General features: G+C 36.0%; 1 protein-coding gene across 1 annotated transcript in view; it reads left to right on the top strand.

The window, feature by feature from the left end:
• PRUNE2 (prune homolog 2 with BCH domain) overlaps nt 1-18,906 on the top strand; it is a 215,805-nt gene that overhangs the window by 64,346 nt on the left and 132,553 nt on the right. Inside the window, exons 5-6 of the mRNA XM_054688860.1 lie at nt 6,593-6,745; nt 9,142-9,236. Of these exons, the coding sequence (XP_054544835.1) occupies nt 6,593-6,745; nt 9,142-9,236 (248 nt within the window). The remainder of the gene's footprint in view (nt 1-6,592; nt 6,746-9,141; nt 9,237-18,906) is intronic.

Raw genomic sequence — 18,906 nt, 5'->3', positions numbered from 1 at the left:
TCCTGATAGTGGTATTCAACTAAATATGTAGCTAAATGGTTCTCTAATATGAAGTACAAGATTTTCTATTGATGAGTCCTTGAATATAGTCCTTCTTGTGCAACAAAAACAACTCAGAATATGGTAACCATCTTTTAAAGTTATGTTTCCCTATTTAAGTAGCCCATTATCTGCTTTCTGTTGTTACACTTAATCATAAGCCAGTGTCAGAGGGTTCTTTCCATTGAATTATTCTGCAAGACTGTTTAGTGTAGTACTTGTTAAAATAATTTCTGAATATTATTTTTTATTTCCTGCATTTTTAAGGTCCCCAAATTAAATCAATTGGATTCTTGGTTTGACTGTAAGTCAGGCACATTTTTGTGCAATTTATTCATAAGTATTTTATATTTTGATGGTATTACAATTTTAAAAAATGATTTTCTAATTGTCACTGTTTATAGAGATACAGGAAAGCTTGTATTATTATATCAAGTGAACTTGGTCAACTTACTATTTGAAGCTCATTTGTGGATTCTATGTTTTTTTTACATATACAAACATCTAGGAAGAAAGAGGTTTTTTTCCCTTTTCTTTCTTTCACTTTCTTGACCTCAAACAAAAGCAATCAGTTTTTCCAACAACGAAACAGGTTTACTTGAAGACAAACAGAGGAGAGGGCAGATTGGAGAGTGTTGATGTTGAGACCCTCATACACTTCCCCAGCTAAAAGGCTGACATTTCCCTAAATAAAGTCTAGAGGAACTCCTAAGTTCCATTGGAGGGGAAATAGCATCACTTCCCATCAGAGTTGTAAGGCATCGGGGTCCTTGGTTTGCTGATTTGTGCATGCATGGAATGCTCTGAATTCTCAATCTCATTTAAATAGGGTTCTGAATATTAATGTTTACAACTTACACCTATTACTTCTTTTGTTTGCCTTATTGCTCTGCCCGGGATTCACAGTGCAGTTTTAAATAAACATAGTCACAGGGATTCTTGTCTCATACTTGATTTGGGGTGAAAGATTTTCAGTGCTTTACAGGTCAATATGATGTTTGCTTTCTTTATTTGGTTTTTATAAATGCCCTTCATCCAATTAAGAAAGTAGTTTTTATTTCTGTGGCTGAGATTTTACATAATGATTAAATGTTGAATTTTATCAAATAGTGTTACTACTTCACATCTGTTAAGATGGTCATGACTTTCCTCTTCTATTAATATGGTAAATTTTACTGATTGATTTTTGAATATAAATTTGTCTTTTAACTCCCAGAAAATCCCTGCTTGGTAACTACATATTACTAGTTTGATTTGGTACTAGTTTTTAAAAATCTTTATGCATCTATGTTTCTGAGAGCAATTTGCCTCTAATTCTTCTTTCTTGCAATATCCTTGTAAGGTATTGGTATCAAGATTATGCTGGATTCAGAAAATAAGTCAGAAAGTGTTGTCTCTATTTGGAAAAATCATATAAAATTAGTATCTTAAGTATTTAGGATCATGTATATTAAGATTTGGATTTACTTTTTAATATATGTAGAACCATCTGGATTTGAAATTTCTTTTCCTGCTGGTTTTGGCAATTTAACTGTTTTCCAGAAATGTCCACTTCCTGTAAATTTTGAAATCTATTGAATTTGTTCTTTATCTTTTAATGTCAGTAGAATCAGTAGTATGTTGCTGTTTTGTTCCCAATATTGGTAAATAATTCTCTCACTATTCTTTCTCTTTTTTAACTTGAGCAGTTTTAGAAACTATTTAATCTTTTCAAGTAATTTTATGATTGATTTATTAGTAATTAATTAATTTCTTCATTTATGGTTGTTTCCTATGTCTTCAAGTTTGTTTTCATCTTTATTATATCTTTCCTTTCACATTTTCTAGTTGAATTTTCTGAGTTTTTAAAAATAGCTTTTAAATTTATAGAATTTCTTCAGAGCAAGCCTTAGCTGTATCCTACAAGTTTAAATGTAGAATTAGTTAAAAAATACTCCACATTGTGATTTCTTCTTCTACCATAAGCTATTTAGAAGTACATTATTTATTTATTTATTTTTTTTTTGTGGAAGACTTATTTATTTATTTGTTTGTTTGTTTATTTATTTATTTATACAAGCACTGGGTACAGTCAGAAGCGTGGGAGGGTGAGAGAATTCACCAGAGCCAGAGCGGGGATCAGAGCAGGCAGAGGGGAGCAGCGGGCGGCAGGAGATGTCTGCGCACCATGTGGGACCCTCCTCCAGTGGCCGGGGAGCAGCTGGGGATTGAACCGGCGCTGCAGAGGCTGCGGGCAGCTTCGCAACCCAGCGCTCAACCGCTGCGCCACCGGGGAGGCCCTAGAAGTACATTATTTAATTTTCAAACATTTGGGAATTTTCTACTCTTTGTTTTATTGTTGTTTTTTCATACTATTTTCATGGTGGCCACAGAATGCAAACCTCTGATTGCTATCCTTTGAAATTTAAGAATTAACTTATGCTTTCACAGATGGTCAGTTAGGTATATGTTTCATTTTCCTAAAAAAGAGTAGAGTCTGTCATTGTTTATAACATTAATACATGCCAGTAAGTCAAGTGTGATAACATATTGTTTATATAGTCTGCCTCTTTACAGACCTCATTCTTGAGATGTTACTGAGATTTAAGATTTCCCACTTTTGCTGTGCATTTATCCCTGTCTTCATCCAACTTTGTTAATTTTCCTTTATATATTTAGAAGCTGTCTTGTTAGTGCATACAAATTTAGGATTGATATATCTTCCCCACTTTTTCTCTTAAATTCTTTTTTACTATTTAACTAAGTATTTTTGCTGCTACGTTTCTCCCCTCCATTAGCTTGTTAGTTATGAAATCTTTGAAAAAAATTATTCTTACAGTTACAATAGACTTACCAAGAACCTTAGAGCAATTTATCTCTAGTTAATCCCTTTTGTAATTTTTTGCCATTAAAATGCATTTTAATTAGACTTTTATTTTTAAAATATTTATTCCTGTTTCTTTGATTTTATTTTTACTAATTTTTTATTGCAATATAACATTATATAACTTTGCATCATAGCATTATATAACTTTCAGGTGTGTAACATTGAGAATCAATATATTACATTAAGCTCATAGCTAAAGGCCAATTCTATTCCTCACTTCTTAATTGTGCCCTTTTCCCCACTTCCCCACCTACTACCCCCCTTCTCTTCTGGTCACCACTAATTGGTCTCATAGTCCAAAAATTTATTTTTGTTTTATTTGTTCATGTGTTTGTTTTCTTTATATGCCACATAAGAGTGAAATCATTTTAGACTAAACAAGTGTCTTCTCTGTCTCCCTTATTTCTCTAAGCATAATTTTAAAACTCCGTTAGATATTATATCATTATTTTGTGCAGTAAACATTGATTTATTCTTACACACATGTTTACATTCTCCAATGTTCCTCTTCCTTTCCTGCATTTCTCTGCTTCCATCTGTAACTATTTCCTCTTGCCTTACCATTTCTTTTATTGTAGATCTTCTTGTGACAAATTCTCCCAATTTATTTTTCTGGAAATGTCTTTGTTCTGCCTTCATTAAAAAAAAAAAACAAAAAAAAAAAAAAACAAATGTTTCACTCAGTATTGAGTGACTTGCCAATTATTTCTTTGAAGATAGAATTCTATTGTCTTCTGACTTTCTTCATTTAAATCAGGCCAACACTAGCTTTCTTATAGTTCCCTTAACAGTACTATGTCTTGTTTTCTCTGAGTTCAATTATTTTCCTTCTCTAATTTTTAGCAGTTTTACTGCCTTGTGCCTAGAGGCATTTTTCTTTGCATTTGCTCTGATTTGATTCACACTTTTGTTATCGGCCACTGGAAGTAGGTTCTTGAGTTCCACACTCAAGAATAAATGATGACTCTAACCTGATTTTGAAGCTGAGATTTGTTGAAGTGATAGAGTGACAGAATGCTCCAGAGAGACCTCAAGGGTGAGTGTCTGAGGGACAACACCCTCCCCCTAATATAGGCCACAAGGGTCCTATCACCACGGATGATGTTACTCTAAATGCAGGGAGAAGGAGAAGGTTTAGGGCAGCCTTGTGCAGTTGCAGTCAGAGAAAATTCTTCTTCATGTGTCACATGTTGAGAAAATGGAGGACAGATTCCACCCAGAGGCGGAGATCTTAGGATATAATGAGGATAAGATCGAAGTAAGTACAGGGTTCTTCTCAAGATGCAGGAACTACCCTGGCTTGACAGGTCCTGTTTGTGGGCCAGCAATGCTTCTTTCTGCTTTGGAGTCACTGGATGGATAAGACAGTTGACTAAAACAAAGAAGTGACTAGGGACAAAGAGTAAGTAATGATTTGCTGTTAATCGTTACTATGATTTGTATGCACTATTGTTAATGTTCTTGTTTTCAAGACTGTGCAAGGGGAGAGGAGCAGGTACATCCAGGAAGCCCCCATCTCACTTTATCTTGAATGTTAGAGTAATATCTTCCATTAATTTTGAAAAATGATTGGCCATTACATTTTCGAATACTGTTTCAGTCCAATTCTCTCTCTGCTCGCCCAGGGGCCCCTGGTTGCATGTATGTTAGACCTTTGCTGTGCACCCCCCACAGCTTTTGGGCTCAACTCTGATCTCTCATCCCTTTTCCTAGCTATGCTTCAGTATGGATATTTTCTTCTGATGTACTTTCCAATTTACTCATCTTTCTCTCAGTGTATCTAATGTATTGTGAACACATTTTGAGTTTTTAAATTCAGTTATTTAATTTATACTTTTAAAATTTCATTTGAGTATTTTTTATAGGTTCTACATCTCTAGCTGATATTTTTATTCCTTCTGGTTTTGTTTGTATTTTATTTTTCCTCATGAGACTTTTCTTCTGGAGTATCTTTTCATTTGGTCACATTTTCTTTACGCCTGATAATTTTTTTGTTAAGTCCTAAATATTATATATGAAAAGTGTGGAATGGATGGCATGGATGATCAAAGCCTTTGCTTTAGAGGGAACTTACTTTTGCACTTCAAAAGCAATTAGAAGAGATTCAGACAAACTTAATCTAGTCTGTGTTTATACTGAATCAAACCATAAACAACGTGTCAATTATTGGGTGTGGTTGTGCTCCAACAAAATGTTATGTGTAAATCCAAGTCATAGGTCCGATTTGTCCTACATACCTTACTTTTCCAACCTCTATGCCAGGGTTACCACCTCAAAACCTGGACTGTTTAACCAAGGTGCCTTCTCTGTTGAAAGCCCTAAACTCCAATTTTTATCCTCCTGTGTTAATGAAACTATTATTAGGTCTGCTAACCTTCTCAGCAAATTGGCTATAGCTTATGATTAGCAATTATATGATTTCCCTGAGGAGAAAATCAATGCCAAATGTTGGGTTTACCTTTTTACACTTAACCTTCTCTCCAGAATCTTGACTACTAAAATAGTTACCTTGTTAACTCTGATGCTTCACAGAGTTTATCTTTGTTGTTTTGTATTCTTCCTACCTTTTCTCCTTGTTCTTGGTATAAGCAGTCTATCAGAACCAGAAGGATATGGAAATCTTCTATGAAATCCAGATTCACCATTGCCTTAACAAAGAATGGAAAAACTGCCTTTGTATTTTGTGTTTTATGTCAGAAATTGTGATTTTGAAGGGCATACTCAGAATCCAGTTGGCTTCTCACAACATTTGAATGATAATTTGCTTTGAATCCACTCATTGTTTTTGTATATTGATAGCGCCTTCCTCATTTTTCATCTAACTTATCCACCTAGCTAATCCTCCCAATGGGCCTTGCTTAGTTTACTCTGTATGTGGAAGGTTCTTTCCTAATTGTTTTGTTATTAAAATTTTAATATTTTTGCACTAATATTGCATTATAAGGTTATGTAAGTTTTAGATGTTCATAATTGAGACTCATTGAGAATTGGGTTTCACCACCTTCTCAGGGTCGTTGGCTGCTGACAGCAGAACTCTGCCATCCTTTGGTTGTTAAAAAGAAGTTCATTGATATATCTATCAATCAATCTATGTATGTATATATATATATATGTATATACATATACACACACATATACGCACATGCACAAGCCGATTTTTTAATGATGCACTGCTGAAACTTACATTGTTATAATGCATGTTATTTAATCAAAAATAAATGAAAATATAATTAATGGGAAAAATTTTACATGTGAAATGAATAAGGTGATATGTAGGAATAGGGTTCTCTATGGTGTCTTAAAGGGAATATTAAAGGGAAATATTAAGCAGTATTTAATATTTTAAAACCACACCATTAACTTCCATTTTGAAATCATTTCTAACCAACCTATATCATTTTCATGGGAAAAGCTATACATCCTGTTCCTTTATCCATAAATGCTATGCCATAGAATATGCTATATAGTCAGGTAAGTGGTAGAGGGTAATACAAGAACAGTGGAGCTAGGCAGGTGGTATCTGACGGTTTTCTAAAAATTTCCTCTTGACTCCAGCACTGTGGAGGCCACTGGTTCAGGCACGATATGGAAAGGGAAGCAAAGATGCAGAGTCCAGAAAACACTGATTTTTCTAGCTCTTCCCCTGACTTGCTGGAATGCTTAAAGCATTTTATTCATACCTTTCAGGTAGCATCCTTTTCAAGTGGATGACCATGGAATCCGAGAAGTTCTCAGAGAAGCAGGAAGAAATTCTTTCTATCCTGGAGGAAAAATTTCCTAGCTTGCCTCCAAGAGAAGACATAATCAGCATCTTGCAGGAGACCCAATACAGTGCTCAGGGTGAGTGATTCTGTCCCCAGCAAGTTCACAGTTCCTGGAGTGAGGCTGCTTCATGTGAATGCAGAGTTGCCTGGCCCCAGAAGGTGAATTTCAGTGTGTCTACTTTTTCCTCCCTGTTGTTTCTGCTAATAGGAGATTTTCAGGCACATGATGTTGCCTCACCTGGAAGCAGGCAGCCTGTACTATTGCCTTTCCTCTGAGGTCTTTGTATCAGGATGTGTGGTTAATTCACCTGCCTAATGCATACCACAGATGCATCATTACCTGAAATCCCTGTGCTGAGAGGGTTCTATTTTGAGAGTATGGCAGCAGCAATACAGTTGGGTTTCATAAATCAATTAATTTTAGTAAGAAAGGGACTGTTAAGCAGGTAAAATTGTTTTCTAAATCCAGGCTTTAGGAAACAGTGGATTTTCTGGATTGAGGACTTAATAATAAATAGTTATAATTCATTGAATACCTGATGTACTATATAAGGTTCCAATGGTATATCTTCACCTGAATGATCTTATTCTGTTCTCTCAATAATCATATATCAGCAATTTCTATGACCCCCCCCCCTTTCCAGTTGAGACCACAGAAGCACAGAATGGTGTCTTTGCTTTCCCACCATCACACACACAGCCAGACTATGGCCAGGTCAGGACTGAAACTCAGATAATCTATCTTTAAGATGAATAGCTTTCTTTCTTAGCTTGAGATCTCCCAGGGGCAGAGCCTGAAGCAAAGTTTATTTGGGAGTTGATTTCAGGAAGCACTGATACAGTATACTGTGTTTCATCAAGAAAATCAGCTCTGTAGAATACCAGGCATTGAGGAAGAGTGTAAGATTGTACTTCATGCTTTAACATCTGAGGCATCCAGAGGTGCTTTGAAACTTTTTCACCTGAGCTTCAAAAGCTGATTGTTAAACTTTCAGGACTCTTGTGAGTTGGTTGATGTTTGATTGGTACCTTGAAATTAGTCACCATATATGTATTGACACCATAGAAATTGGCAAACACTTCAAATCAGATTTTGTTGCTTTTCGTTAAACATTTCCTTGTATGTTACACACAGGAATATGGAGAGCTACTTAATCTCAGAGGCTGTTAATTTCCCCAGAGCAGGCTTTGGTGGCCAGAGAAAGCCCTTAGGATAAGAGATGCAGGTGTAGTCACTGAGTGGCATGTGGGGGCAGATGGAGATGGGAAAGTCTGAAGAAATTTGGGTAGTGCTCTGACTGCATAGACCACATCTGTTACTTGTGCACATGTGTGGATGTTGTGTGATGGAATGCATTTTGTCATTCATTTTCAAAGACAGGCCAAACTTTTAATGTCATATGTATTCTATAAATCATTTTATGCATTTTATGCTAATATGATAGAGGCCTTTCAATTTTCATGTCAGAGAGAAAAATCATAGTTCTTATCTGTCTCCCCATGATTGACAGTGTTCTCTGTCTCTGATATCTTAACATACATCTAGAAAGGATATATGTGCTTTACTGGGCTTCTTCCCAAGAAATTATTCTTCATCAAATGCAATAACCTAGGGTAAGAATTACCTGGTTTTATGATTGATTTAATGAAGTCCATTGGTCAGCTGACTAAAACCGTGTGAATCTGAATAATTTCTGTCATTATGGAAACTATTCTTCTGATCATTTAAGGAATCTATAGATCCTCTTGACAGAGCCTATTACAACAGTGATCAGAACAGCCCAATTATGATAGTTTTATGATCACACTTGTAAGTGCATTTTAACTAAATTTTATGGGCTCACCTAAGTACATCCTGAAAGTAAATTTTGCCCATGTTGATATTATTTGTCTGGTTTGTATAGTTATGCTAGGTTTTCTTCATTTTCCCACCTCTTCCCATTTTATATATCCTCCAGAGACTGGCCTTTAAATATTTAATATTCTGGATTCCCTTGAAGATAACTGGCTTCTAGTTGGGTTTGGTCAATGGGAAGCAACACATGGAGGGGGGGTGCTAAGGGTGGAGAAAAGGAGTATATTATTTTGTCCCTGCTCCTTCCCAACTTAATGCTATATTTGGCAGCTCTTCTTAAAGTTCCATATCTCGGATTCCCCCCCTTGTCCCTTTGCTAGTCTTGGCTGCTTCACCATCTTTACAAATTTTTTTTCTCCCAACCACATCTCTGTAAATGTCCTCCCATTAAAGACTCTTGCATCACGAGGGGTGAATTCTCTTTCCTTTAGGATCCTTACCAATGAAGGTAATGTCATTACTGAAATTTTTGTTTTAGTTTATACTTTTTTTTCTAAAAAAGCATTATTAGAGGGGAAACTATTGCAATGAATGGGTGCATTCTTTAAGCAATTCCTTGACATTACCAAAAACATGTTCCCCAAGTGTAACATATTATTTTCCCCTTTTATACACAGGTTTAAGTATTGAACAGACAATGCTGAAGGATCTAAAGGAACTGTCAGATGGAGAAATAAAAGTGGCCATTAGTACAGTGAACATGACTCTTGAGGTAAGAATGAGAACACATTTTCAGCAATGATCAATGTTAAACAATTGCAGTCTGAGCAATAGGAATACAATTTCTCTACAGCAAAAGTCAGTGTAAGTATCTTGCTGTGATTGCTTCCTTGTCATACATTTGACCAGGAATGCAGATTATTATTTGGGGTAAAAATACATTGCTAAGTCAATGAAAATGCCAACCCTAGGTTCCCAAGATGAGTGCTAGTCCATTAATATGAATAAAACAAAATTTAAAACTCTCACATATGTGGATATGTATAATCTGTTTAATAGCATTAATTATATCTGATTAGATGCACTTATATTTTTTCTGTGTATCACTTTACAAGAAAGGTTCCATAGAACTTTTCTAAGGAAACAGGTTATCCTTTTGGCCTTTGTAAGCTGTTCATATGCCTGTCATCTTGGTAATCAATGGTGACAACCCAAGTATTAATAAGATATTCCTTCCAGTCTAGTACCCAAATGATTCAAAGCAAATGCTGCTCCCTCTTTGTGTATTTCCTTGGCAAATTATCTTTTATCTACTTTGGGGGTTTCCAATGACTTGTATGTTAATCTTAATTAACCTAACTAATGGGATTATATTTTACAGTGGTACATTTGTGCCATGCAGATGTCTGGGTATTTCATTGCTGTTTTATTGCCTTGATCAAACTATCCTCTACAGATTAAAGCACTGAACTCTCAAGTTCAGTGTTCTATAGGAATTGTTGTATAGGAATTTGCTTTTCAGGTTTCAGAATTATATATTGTTGTTCTTTTTCTCCTTCATGGTGATGGTGACTATATCGGTGTATATTTCTTTGGAATAACAGGCATATGTCTGTGTATTCACACCTCAGGAAAACCAGAGCAAACCTGGTGCTATTTTCCTGCAATTTCTTTGTAAAGTTTATTCCCAGTTGATTGACATCATAGTTCAGCCTATAAATCCATGTGAGTGCCAGGAAGCAGATCATTGCCACTAAAGATGATTGCTTGGTGGTTCATAGTTTACAGAGAAGATATAGTTGGCAGACTGACTCCTCATTTCTATGGACTTTCAAATTGATAAATGCTCTATATAATTAGATGTTGATGTGACTCAATACAAGAAATACATCCAATTTGGGATGTAGTAACTAGATAATCGCCTTCAATTAGAAATCTGCTTTGTGTCTAGAAACCCAAGGAAAACATGGATCTTGCAAGGGTCAGTAGCTCTGAGAATCATTTCTCCTAGTTCAAGCCTTAGGGTTTTCTTTCTCTTCCTCCCTCCCTTGTCTCCCTTCATTTAATGGCATCTTATTAGGTTTTAAATGCCTTGTTTGGAATTCCTTTCTAAATTAACATAGAGCATCTTATAATTGCTTGGGGAACTGCCTATAGTTAGCAAATTATTTTAAGGCTATGATTATTATAGATTTACCATAACTTTAATGTACTTTCATTTATATTATAGGGACATACAAATGGCTTTGTCAGATATGTTAAACTGTAAATGTTTATCAGACTCAATAAATGATAAAATAATCATCTTATTCTTGACAGTGATTTACATAGAAGTCCAGTAATTAATCAGGTGACTAAGTACATCTCTGAAAGCGCTCTATGATCTTCTGGGAGGAGGGAGAAGGACATTTGTACATATAAAAAGGCTACCCAGATTACACTCTACTCAGCCAAATGAGAGCTTTTCATTTGTACATAATGGGTATATTAAAGATAACTGAGGAAAGGAGAAGGAACTTGTTAGTAACATTCTGTGTCTTCTTTGAAAGAGAACATGCACAGTACTTGTTCAATCTGTCAGTTGGAAAAAATCCCCAAGTTAGAGGCAGAGTTTGGTTTTCTTAGATCAACCTTTGATACAGTGATGTTATTCAGTCTTTACTCATATTTGATTATATTTTAGTGTTCTTTTCCCACATCTATGAACTTCACTTTTAAAAATAATGACAGAATCCTTACATATAATTATTTTGTGTGTTTTGGAATCATTATCTAATTTTCCTTTAGTCTAGATATATTGTAAAAGATATTTATTCTTAGTTTCCTATGACATTTTAATAGCACTTGTCTACCAAAATATGGCCATGCCATAGCTACTTCACGATAATTCTTATAGAGTCTCCCTTTTTATTACCCTCTGGACTCTTGCAAACTTATCACCCTTTGAAAATTATTTTACTCTTGCAAAATTTAGTCTAAATGACCAACTTAGATCTTAAATATGTACCATCTGTTCAAATAATTTTGAACTTGTTTCATATGTTTAATCATGGCTAGATAATACCTCAAGTTAATTGAGGACTATGATGACATCTTTGAATTCTGCTACCTTTAATTTCCTGGCACTATCCTGGGCACATAGTAGGAGCTTAGTAAACACAAGTAGCACATTTGGTGTCTGTAATTTGTCCTTTTAATGTGTGGTTTTTATTTCCTTTTGAATTTAAACAAATCAACTAGGAATGCTAAGCCACCTAACTGCATCCAAGGCAACCTGCTTTTTCCCTCTTTATCAGTTCCTTCCAGACTGCTGTGGCGAGACTGAGAAAGATAGAGAAAACATGGGCTGCTGCTTATTCAGCAGTCCCAAAATGGAGTGAGCAGCTTTGTAAAATAGTTAAATGTTATCATTGGAAGGAATCAGCTGGAGGTCCACTGCTTGTCAGGGAAATGAGAAAAAGGATTCCTTTCATTTTTCAATGGTCTTTTGCAATTCTGCAGTTCCACAGTTGTCATGTGTCATGGTCTTTGCCTGAGGACAGTCATTTTTCTTGGGCATAAATATAGAGAAAATGAGAAGAATTTGTCTCATTGCAACATGTATAGCATATTCTTCAGTGTGCACCACTGTTTGGGAGATATATGGAAACCTTTACCTTTAATGGATGAGTTAACTCTGGCCCTCTACATTATGAAGTGAAAGCTACTCAGCCCTCTTTCATTTTGATTGTAGCATATCTCACAAATGATAGTTTTAATCTAATCAAATTTATATAAGTTACTGAAAGGTCTACTATAGAAAGCAGACAGTTATAACAACACAGTCTCAATACTTTGTTCAGTATATGATGTCAGAATGACTGATTTTGAGGAGCAGTGGAGAAAACGTGGCTTATCAGAAGTGTGGCTAGTGAGGAATGGCTTTCTTACAAAGTTCTTGAAGGTAGGACCATGGAAAAGAAACTAAATTAGTGTTTTTGTGTCCTTGTGAGAGATACCTAAGAGAGGACAATAATTCGAGGAGAAACATGCATCCCTATGTTCACTGCAGCACTATTTACAACAAACTATGAAATCGATCTAACTGCCCAAATAAGGACAAGTAGCTCAGGAAGATAAGGTGTATGTATATGATGGACTACCACTTAGCTATCAAAAGCAACAAATTCTTGCCATCTGCAGCAATATGTATGGAGCTGGAGGGGCTAATGCTAAGTGAAATAAGTCAGAAAGAGAAGTACAAATACCTAATGGTGTCACTTATATGTGGGATATAGAGAAACCAAATTGTCAGATAAGCCAAGCTAACAACAAACCCTAGAAAGCTGACTCTAGAACTCAGGCTACCAGAGGGGGAGGGGGAGGTTGAGAACAAAGTAGGGAAGGGGCACAAGGGACTATGGGGATGGACTGTCAGTGCCTTGGTGGCGGATGTGGTGCGGTAACAACACCTGCCTATATCTCTAAAACACAAATAACGATGTAAACTAATATTAACTCACTTTAAAAATAAAGAGAAAAGACCAAAGTCCCATTTCACATGGCCTACAGTCATTCTGAGTCTGCATTTGTCCTATAGGGCTTATGCATACCACATACTAAATCCACATCATCTATTATCATTGTTCCTGATCCTTTGTGCCCTGTTCATTGCTTGGCAATTCAATTATTAGAAGAGAAATGCAAGTGATGTGGGTTCAATTCTAATCCTTCATTTTAGTAGAACCAGTAGAGAGAAACAAAGGTTGCCAAATCAAAATTCATATTAAAAATTAAAAAATAATAAAGTCTTGATCAGAAAGATAGTAAGAATTTATGAACATCAAACCATGTTCACAGTTGGAACAAACTTTGCTTTTACCAACAGAAATGAAGTTGTGATAGATCCTGGATCTACTTTATGCCCTAGAAAACTGTATATTAAGATGTTATGGGGAAGGGATAAATTTTACTTTTCTAAGGTACCACTGAAGTAACTGAGGTCGCTCATGGCAACATCACATTAGTGATTCTCTTGCTAACACCATATGTTATTACACCTTCTTTAAGTACCTCCCCAAAGACTATAAGTCATTAGCCTCCTTCCTCAGGAAGAACGATAACCAGGCACTGATATGATCACCTTTTATTTTGATCAATCACATAATGATTTATTCCTGAATATATACTATATCAGTTTGCTTGGGCTGCCATAAAAAAGCACCACAAACTGGATGAATTAAATAACAGAAATGTATTATCTCCAATAACCTCATCTTACCTATTATATCTGCAATGACCTATTTCCAGATAAATTCGTATTCAGAGCTACTGGAGCTTAGGACTTCAACATATAAATTTGGGGGAGGGGAGCACAAATCAATCCATAAACTATACTATTAATAAAAGTAGACATTTTCCAATCAACTTAAAGAAAAAAAATAATTTATGACAAGTTTGTTGAATGAACCTGTTACTATTAAGCACATTTCATCTATTGCTCCCACATTTTTTTATTTCAAATCGGGAAGAATGAAGATTATCAGCTCTTGAAATTTTGTTTGGAGCTGGAGTCCAGGGGAATCTGTACTCTCTGGGGTTTTGCTGTGCTCTCTCTCAACCCAGGCCTCTCATGACCAGACACTCTGCTATTTGAAACCTGGAATAGAACACATGTAATGCATTTTGGTAAAGTGACTCAGACTCCTGACTCATTCCACTCTGCACAGAGATTACCAGCCAAGGCGTACCTTGGAACACTGCAGAGGAAAAATACCAGCATTTTCCCTTAGCACTCAGAGTAAAGGCCAGACTGAATTCCCAAGATCCCAAGATTACTCCCTCACAAAAGGGAATGTTTATTTGGGCTGCAGCAAAGTTTCATCTAGTTTAACAACTTTAAGCACCAAATATAATTTCTCTTTGTTTGAGCATAGAGTTTTTCGAGGTAAGGATGAAATTAGCACTAGAGAATTTACCTAACTTATTTTGTTATAACATGCATAGTAATATTTCAGAGTTGCATATACTATTTTTGATTAGCATGTTCTTCTAAATGCCAGATCTTTACACTGAAGTTACCTCTCCTCATGGCTCTAGATCATGAGAACCTTAGTTCCTCTTGGATCCAGGTCTTCCAATTCCTTGTTAAGATGGAGTTAGCTTAGGATGATGAGCACTCACTGTATACTAGATAGGAGAATGGGAGTTGCAAACATTGGGTAGAGGTATTATGAGAACCTCTATTAAATAGCTCTAACAGCTGTAACAGATAATTCTCAAATCTCAGAGACTCAACACAGAAATTGTTTATTTTTTGCTCATGCAGCAATTCAATTTTATGTTCCTGGTCATGTGGCCATGGGTGAGTCAGAGACCATATTTAACTTGTGACTCCCCAAGATGACTTGGCGAAATTGGGGTATCTCCATGCTATCTGCCAAGAGAGTAAAGAACCATAGAGGTTTTTGCATATCTGGTCTAGATGCAGCATCCCACACTTCTGCTCATATTTCATTGGCTCCGTCATGTGGTTGTGCGTAACCTCAACAGGGTTGAAAAATAATGTCTAGTCAAATGCCCAAGAAAAATAATGTAGATCCAGGACCAAAATCTGGGTACTGTGTTCACTGCCTTGGATGTGGTGCCCAAGGGCAAAACTAACTGTGGAGTTTGAGTCCACTCATTGGTTCACTAGTTCATTCATTAGGTGTATGTCATTGCTCCAAACTTCAGGTGTCAATCAGCCTGGACATCTTTAAATACTTCTGGGTTAGAACTCTTGTTTTCCCTGTTCTTGGTATTAAGACTTCTTCCTCTTTATCTTCACATCTTCTTTTAAAAATCATTTACATTTTTGATCTGTAAACACTATCCAGCTGCTAAGTATCTGCAGCAAAAGTAATTATTTACCCCCAGACATAGAGGAGATTTAGTAAAATAAGTCAAGAAGATAAAATAGGAAAAATTATTATGGGGGAAGGAACTACATAGGATATACCTTGCAAGAAGGAAAAACATCTGATGTATTCAAGGATATGGGTATCCTGGTTTACCTTGCTCTGATGTAACTTGTTCAAATGTGTATTCAAAATGGAAAATAGCTCAATCAGTTAATGAAGAACTTTAATAGTAGAAGTTTTTTTTATTAAAATGGAACAATGTTACTTTCAGCACCTTAGTCACACTTCCAAATAACAAAACTGAGTAATCATGGTGTTACGAGTTCTCAATTCATTCCTGACCAAAGAGTCCAAAGGAGCTTAAAGCAAATGACAAACAAGGTTACATGTCTGTCATTGTATGTATTTAACAACCAGTTGGGGGAGGGGGGCGGGTGGACATCTGAGGTATGAATTGCAATTTGAAACTGATCTGTAGCTAATAATTCAAAGCTCTTGAATACAATGGCAGGATGAAAAAGTGAAACATGAATCCAGAAAAATGAAGTGGCATTCCTCTTGAGCTACAATGAACAGCTCTTGATAAAGAAACATAATTAAGATGAAAGAATAAAAATCCCCATTTAAAGAAAGGTTTATCTTATCAGTAGCAACAATATTTTGTCTTTGAAATAAATCTACTAAGATACTAAAACACATTCTACTTAACATCCTTATAATTCATATGTAAGTAACTTCTTCAGCAGCTAAACAAGATATTTCAACGACTCCAAATAAATTCTGCAAAGCTGGTGTATCTAGAAATCCTGAATGGAATTCCTGTTTCATAGCCACATTTACACTCAAATTGACAGCAACTTGATGGATTTGATGATAACTTCACCTTTTTAACAACTTTTCTCAGTTTTTCCTATTGGCCAATTTCAAATAGACTTCAATTATTCAGAAAACTTGCTCCATCTAGTCACACTTCTCTATAAACAATCATTTATTTCCCTAAATATTACAAAATACGCATTACAACTTTTCTAGCTATTATTTTACAGCAGAAATGGGATAAACAGTGACCCAAAGTTTAGAGATCATAAAGTTACTCATTATGCATTGTGTTTTCTTTAGGGTAGGGTACTGCCTGTACCTTTCTTCTCTGAAACACAGATAAAAATGCATTCATGTGTAGGAGGTGAAAAAGTGGAGCACAGAAAACACAGAGCCTATGCTAGTCATAGATTCTCCTAAGAGCCCAGAAATCCCCATGGACTTCCCTGGGCAACTGTACAGTGAAAATGAGATAATGAGATCAGATGAAATGAGGGCACAGCTTCGTCAAGTGGCTGTGGGGAATTGAAGTGATTCTAGCTTCAAAAATGGCTATTTGCCTTGATGCAGAGAAGGAGAAAGATGTGGGAGGAGCTACAAGCCATTCCAGGAAGCCCAAGTGTGGTTGATTGGCAGTGAATGAATATGATAGCCAGTGTTCCATTTGACGGTATTTTACTTGCTACATCTGTAGTGAATGGTGGTCTTTAAGTTATTTGGAGACACATGTAAATGTGTATTCATAACTGTTTTCCCCAAGCCCAGCATGCCTCTGCATCTTCTTTTGCTCCAAGGGCATGGAAAAGAAAAACAACAGGGCTGCAGTACCCCAATCTAGGGTTCCTGAGATTATGGTGTGTTGTGTCCTCTGGCTTCATATCTACTGCTTTATCCTCAAAATAAAATGATGCTCCAGTTATCTATAGCTGCATAGCAAGCCATCCCTGGAACTAAGAGGTTTAAAACAAGATTATTATCTCTCATAGTTCTATGGGTTTAACTGGACAGTTTTTGCTCAGAGTTAATCATGTAATTGCAGTCAAGTGGCAGTCATCTATGACCTCAGTTAAGATTGTCACTTGGCTTGGGCTTCTCACAATATGACACTTAGATTGCAAGAGAGGCAGCTATAAGAGTGAGCCTTCTGAAGACTTAGGTGGAAGCTGCAATTCTTGTGAACTAAATAAAATGTCTCAGACTGTCTCTTCCACCATATTTTATTATTCATGCCCCAAAGGTGAGACCAGCTTGATGGGTCTAATTTGTAAGTTTCCCGAAAATTTTGCAGTTGCCTCTCACTAACCTATACAAGTTAGTTCCAGCATTCTTCTGGGACTAGACCACAGTTTTTCATATGAGCAGGACCCTGTGCTTATAGGGAGGGAAGGAATTAGATATGGTCATTTTTGGAGACTATTTCCAAAGAAGAGAATTGCTTTTATTATACAAGGTATATAAGCTGTCATTCAGTCCCACACTTTCTTCTATAAATTCCTCTGTTCCTTGTCTACCACATTACACATGTGTGGGTGTTAGTGAACAATACATGCACTGTTGGGCATAAGCATTGAGTCTCTATTTGGGGGGATTCCAATTGTTTGTATGCAATAGAAGTTGATCACTTTATGTGATATCCTAGATGAAGTGCTATTATTTTTCAAATACGGTATTATTTTTTTTTCCAAAATATTTTATTTTTTTTTCCAAATACGAACCAAAGTTACTGTTTTTTTTTTTTAAGATCAAAGAAAAAGTAAAACCTTAATTTATGAATATAATTTACTTATCTGGTTTCACGTACTTTGGCCAATAGTATCCTATTGCTGACACCTAATTCATATATATCTTAGCTTCATTAAGAGTAGGTGGGGTTCCCTGCAGTTAAAGATAACAGGTTGTGTGTAAAGTACTGAACATTGAACAATTTGTCTTTCTGGTCTTTCCCGTTTGGACACAAAACATTGCAGCCACCCCTCTCTTTGATAGTCAGTTACCTCATGGGGACTTGTGCTCTTGTCCTGGAAGGCTTGTCTTCTTCACTCCCTTCTATTCGACTCAAGCCACAGAGCTTGCTCCCTCCAGTAACGTGTACTGGATTGTGATCACTTTATTCCTGAACTTTCATCATCTTGGGCCACATGATGGATTTTATGTATCACTTTGATCACTACCATTCTTTCCTTTCCTTGGTAGGGTTTGTACACTTTCCCCTCCCTACTCTTCATTGTCACTTCTCCTGCCTGGGCAGTACCCCATTGCCTTCCAGTAGCTTCATACTGCATATTTGTAATTAAAAAACCAATAAAGTCTTTCTATATGTCATCAAAATGCCCAAAGTTCTCCGTTTAGATGTGATTTTTCTGCTGCCTTTGTTACCTTATTTGCAGATTCTCTCTTAGGTTCAAAATTGCCTTTGGGAAAATAGACCCATCATCAGAAGTTATTTTAAATAAATTTATGTATTACTTCATCCTCTATAATTTACAAACTGTATATACCTAGACCTTCAAAAGTAATAAATAATTCTGTTTCATATAAATCCTTGCATGGGAGTGGTAAGGTGATTCTTACCTCCTAAAGGAAAGAGTTTCATGAAAATAAGCTCCATGATACTGGTAGAATTCAGCAGTTTAATCAGTTTTGGTATATGGAAAGCCAATAGGTGGACTTTGACTCTATTCATTTTATTTATCCAATAAACTGACAAGGAAACCAGAAAATGGCCTATTGAATCCATTCATT

Source organism: Talpa occidentalis, unplaced genomic scaffold (genome assembly GCF_014898055.3).
Source record: "Talpa occidentalis isolate TD23 unplaced genomic scaffold, MPIMG_talOcc4v2.1 talOcc4.7, whole genome shotgun sequence".
In the NCBI taxonomy this organism is placed as follows: Eukaryota; Metazoa; Chordata; class Mammalia; order Eulipotyphla; family Talpidae; genus Talpa; species Talpa occidentalis.
Note: the sequence above shows the minus strand (reverse complement) of the source record. Positions and strands in the feature narration are given on the sequence as shown.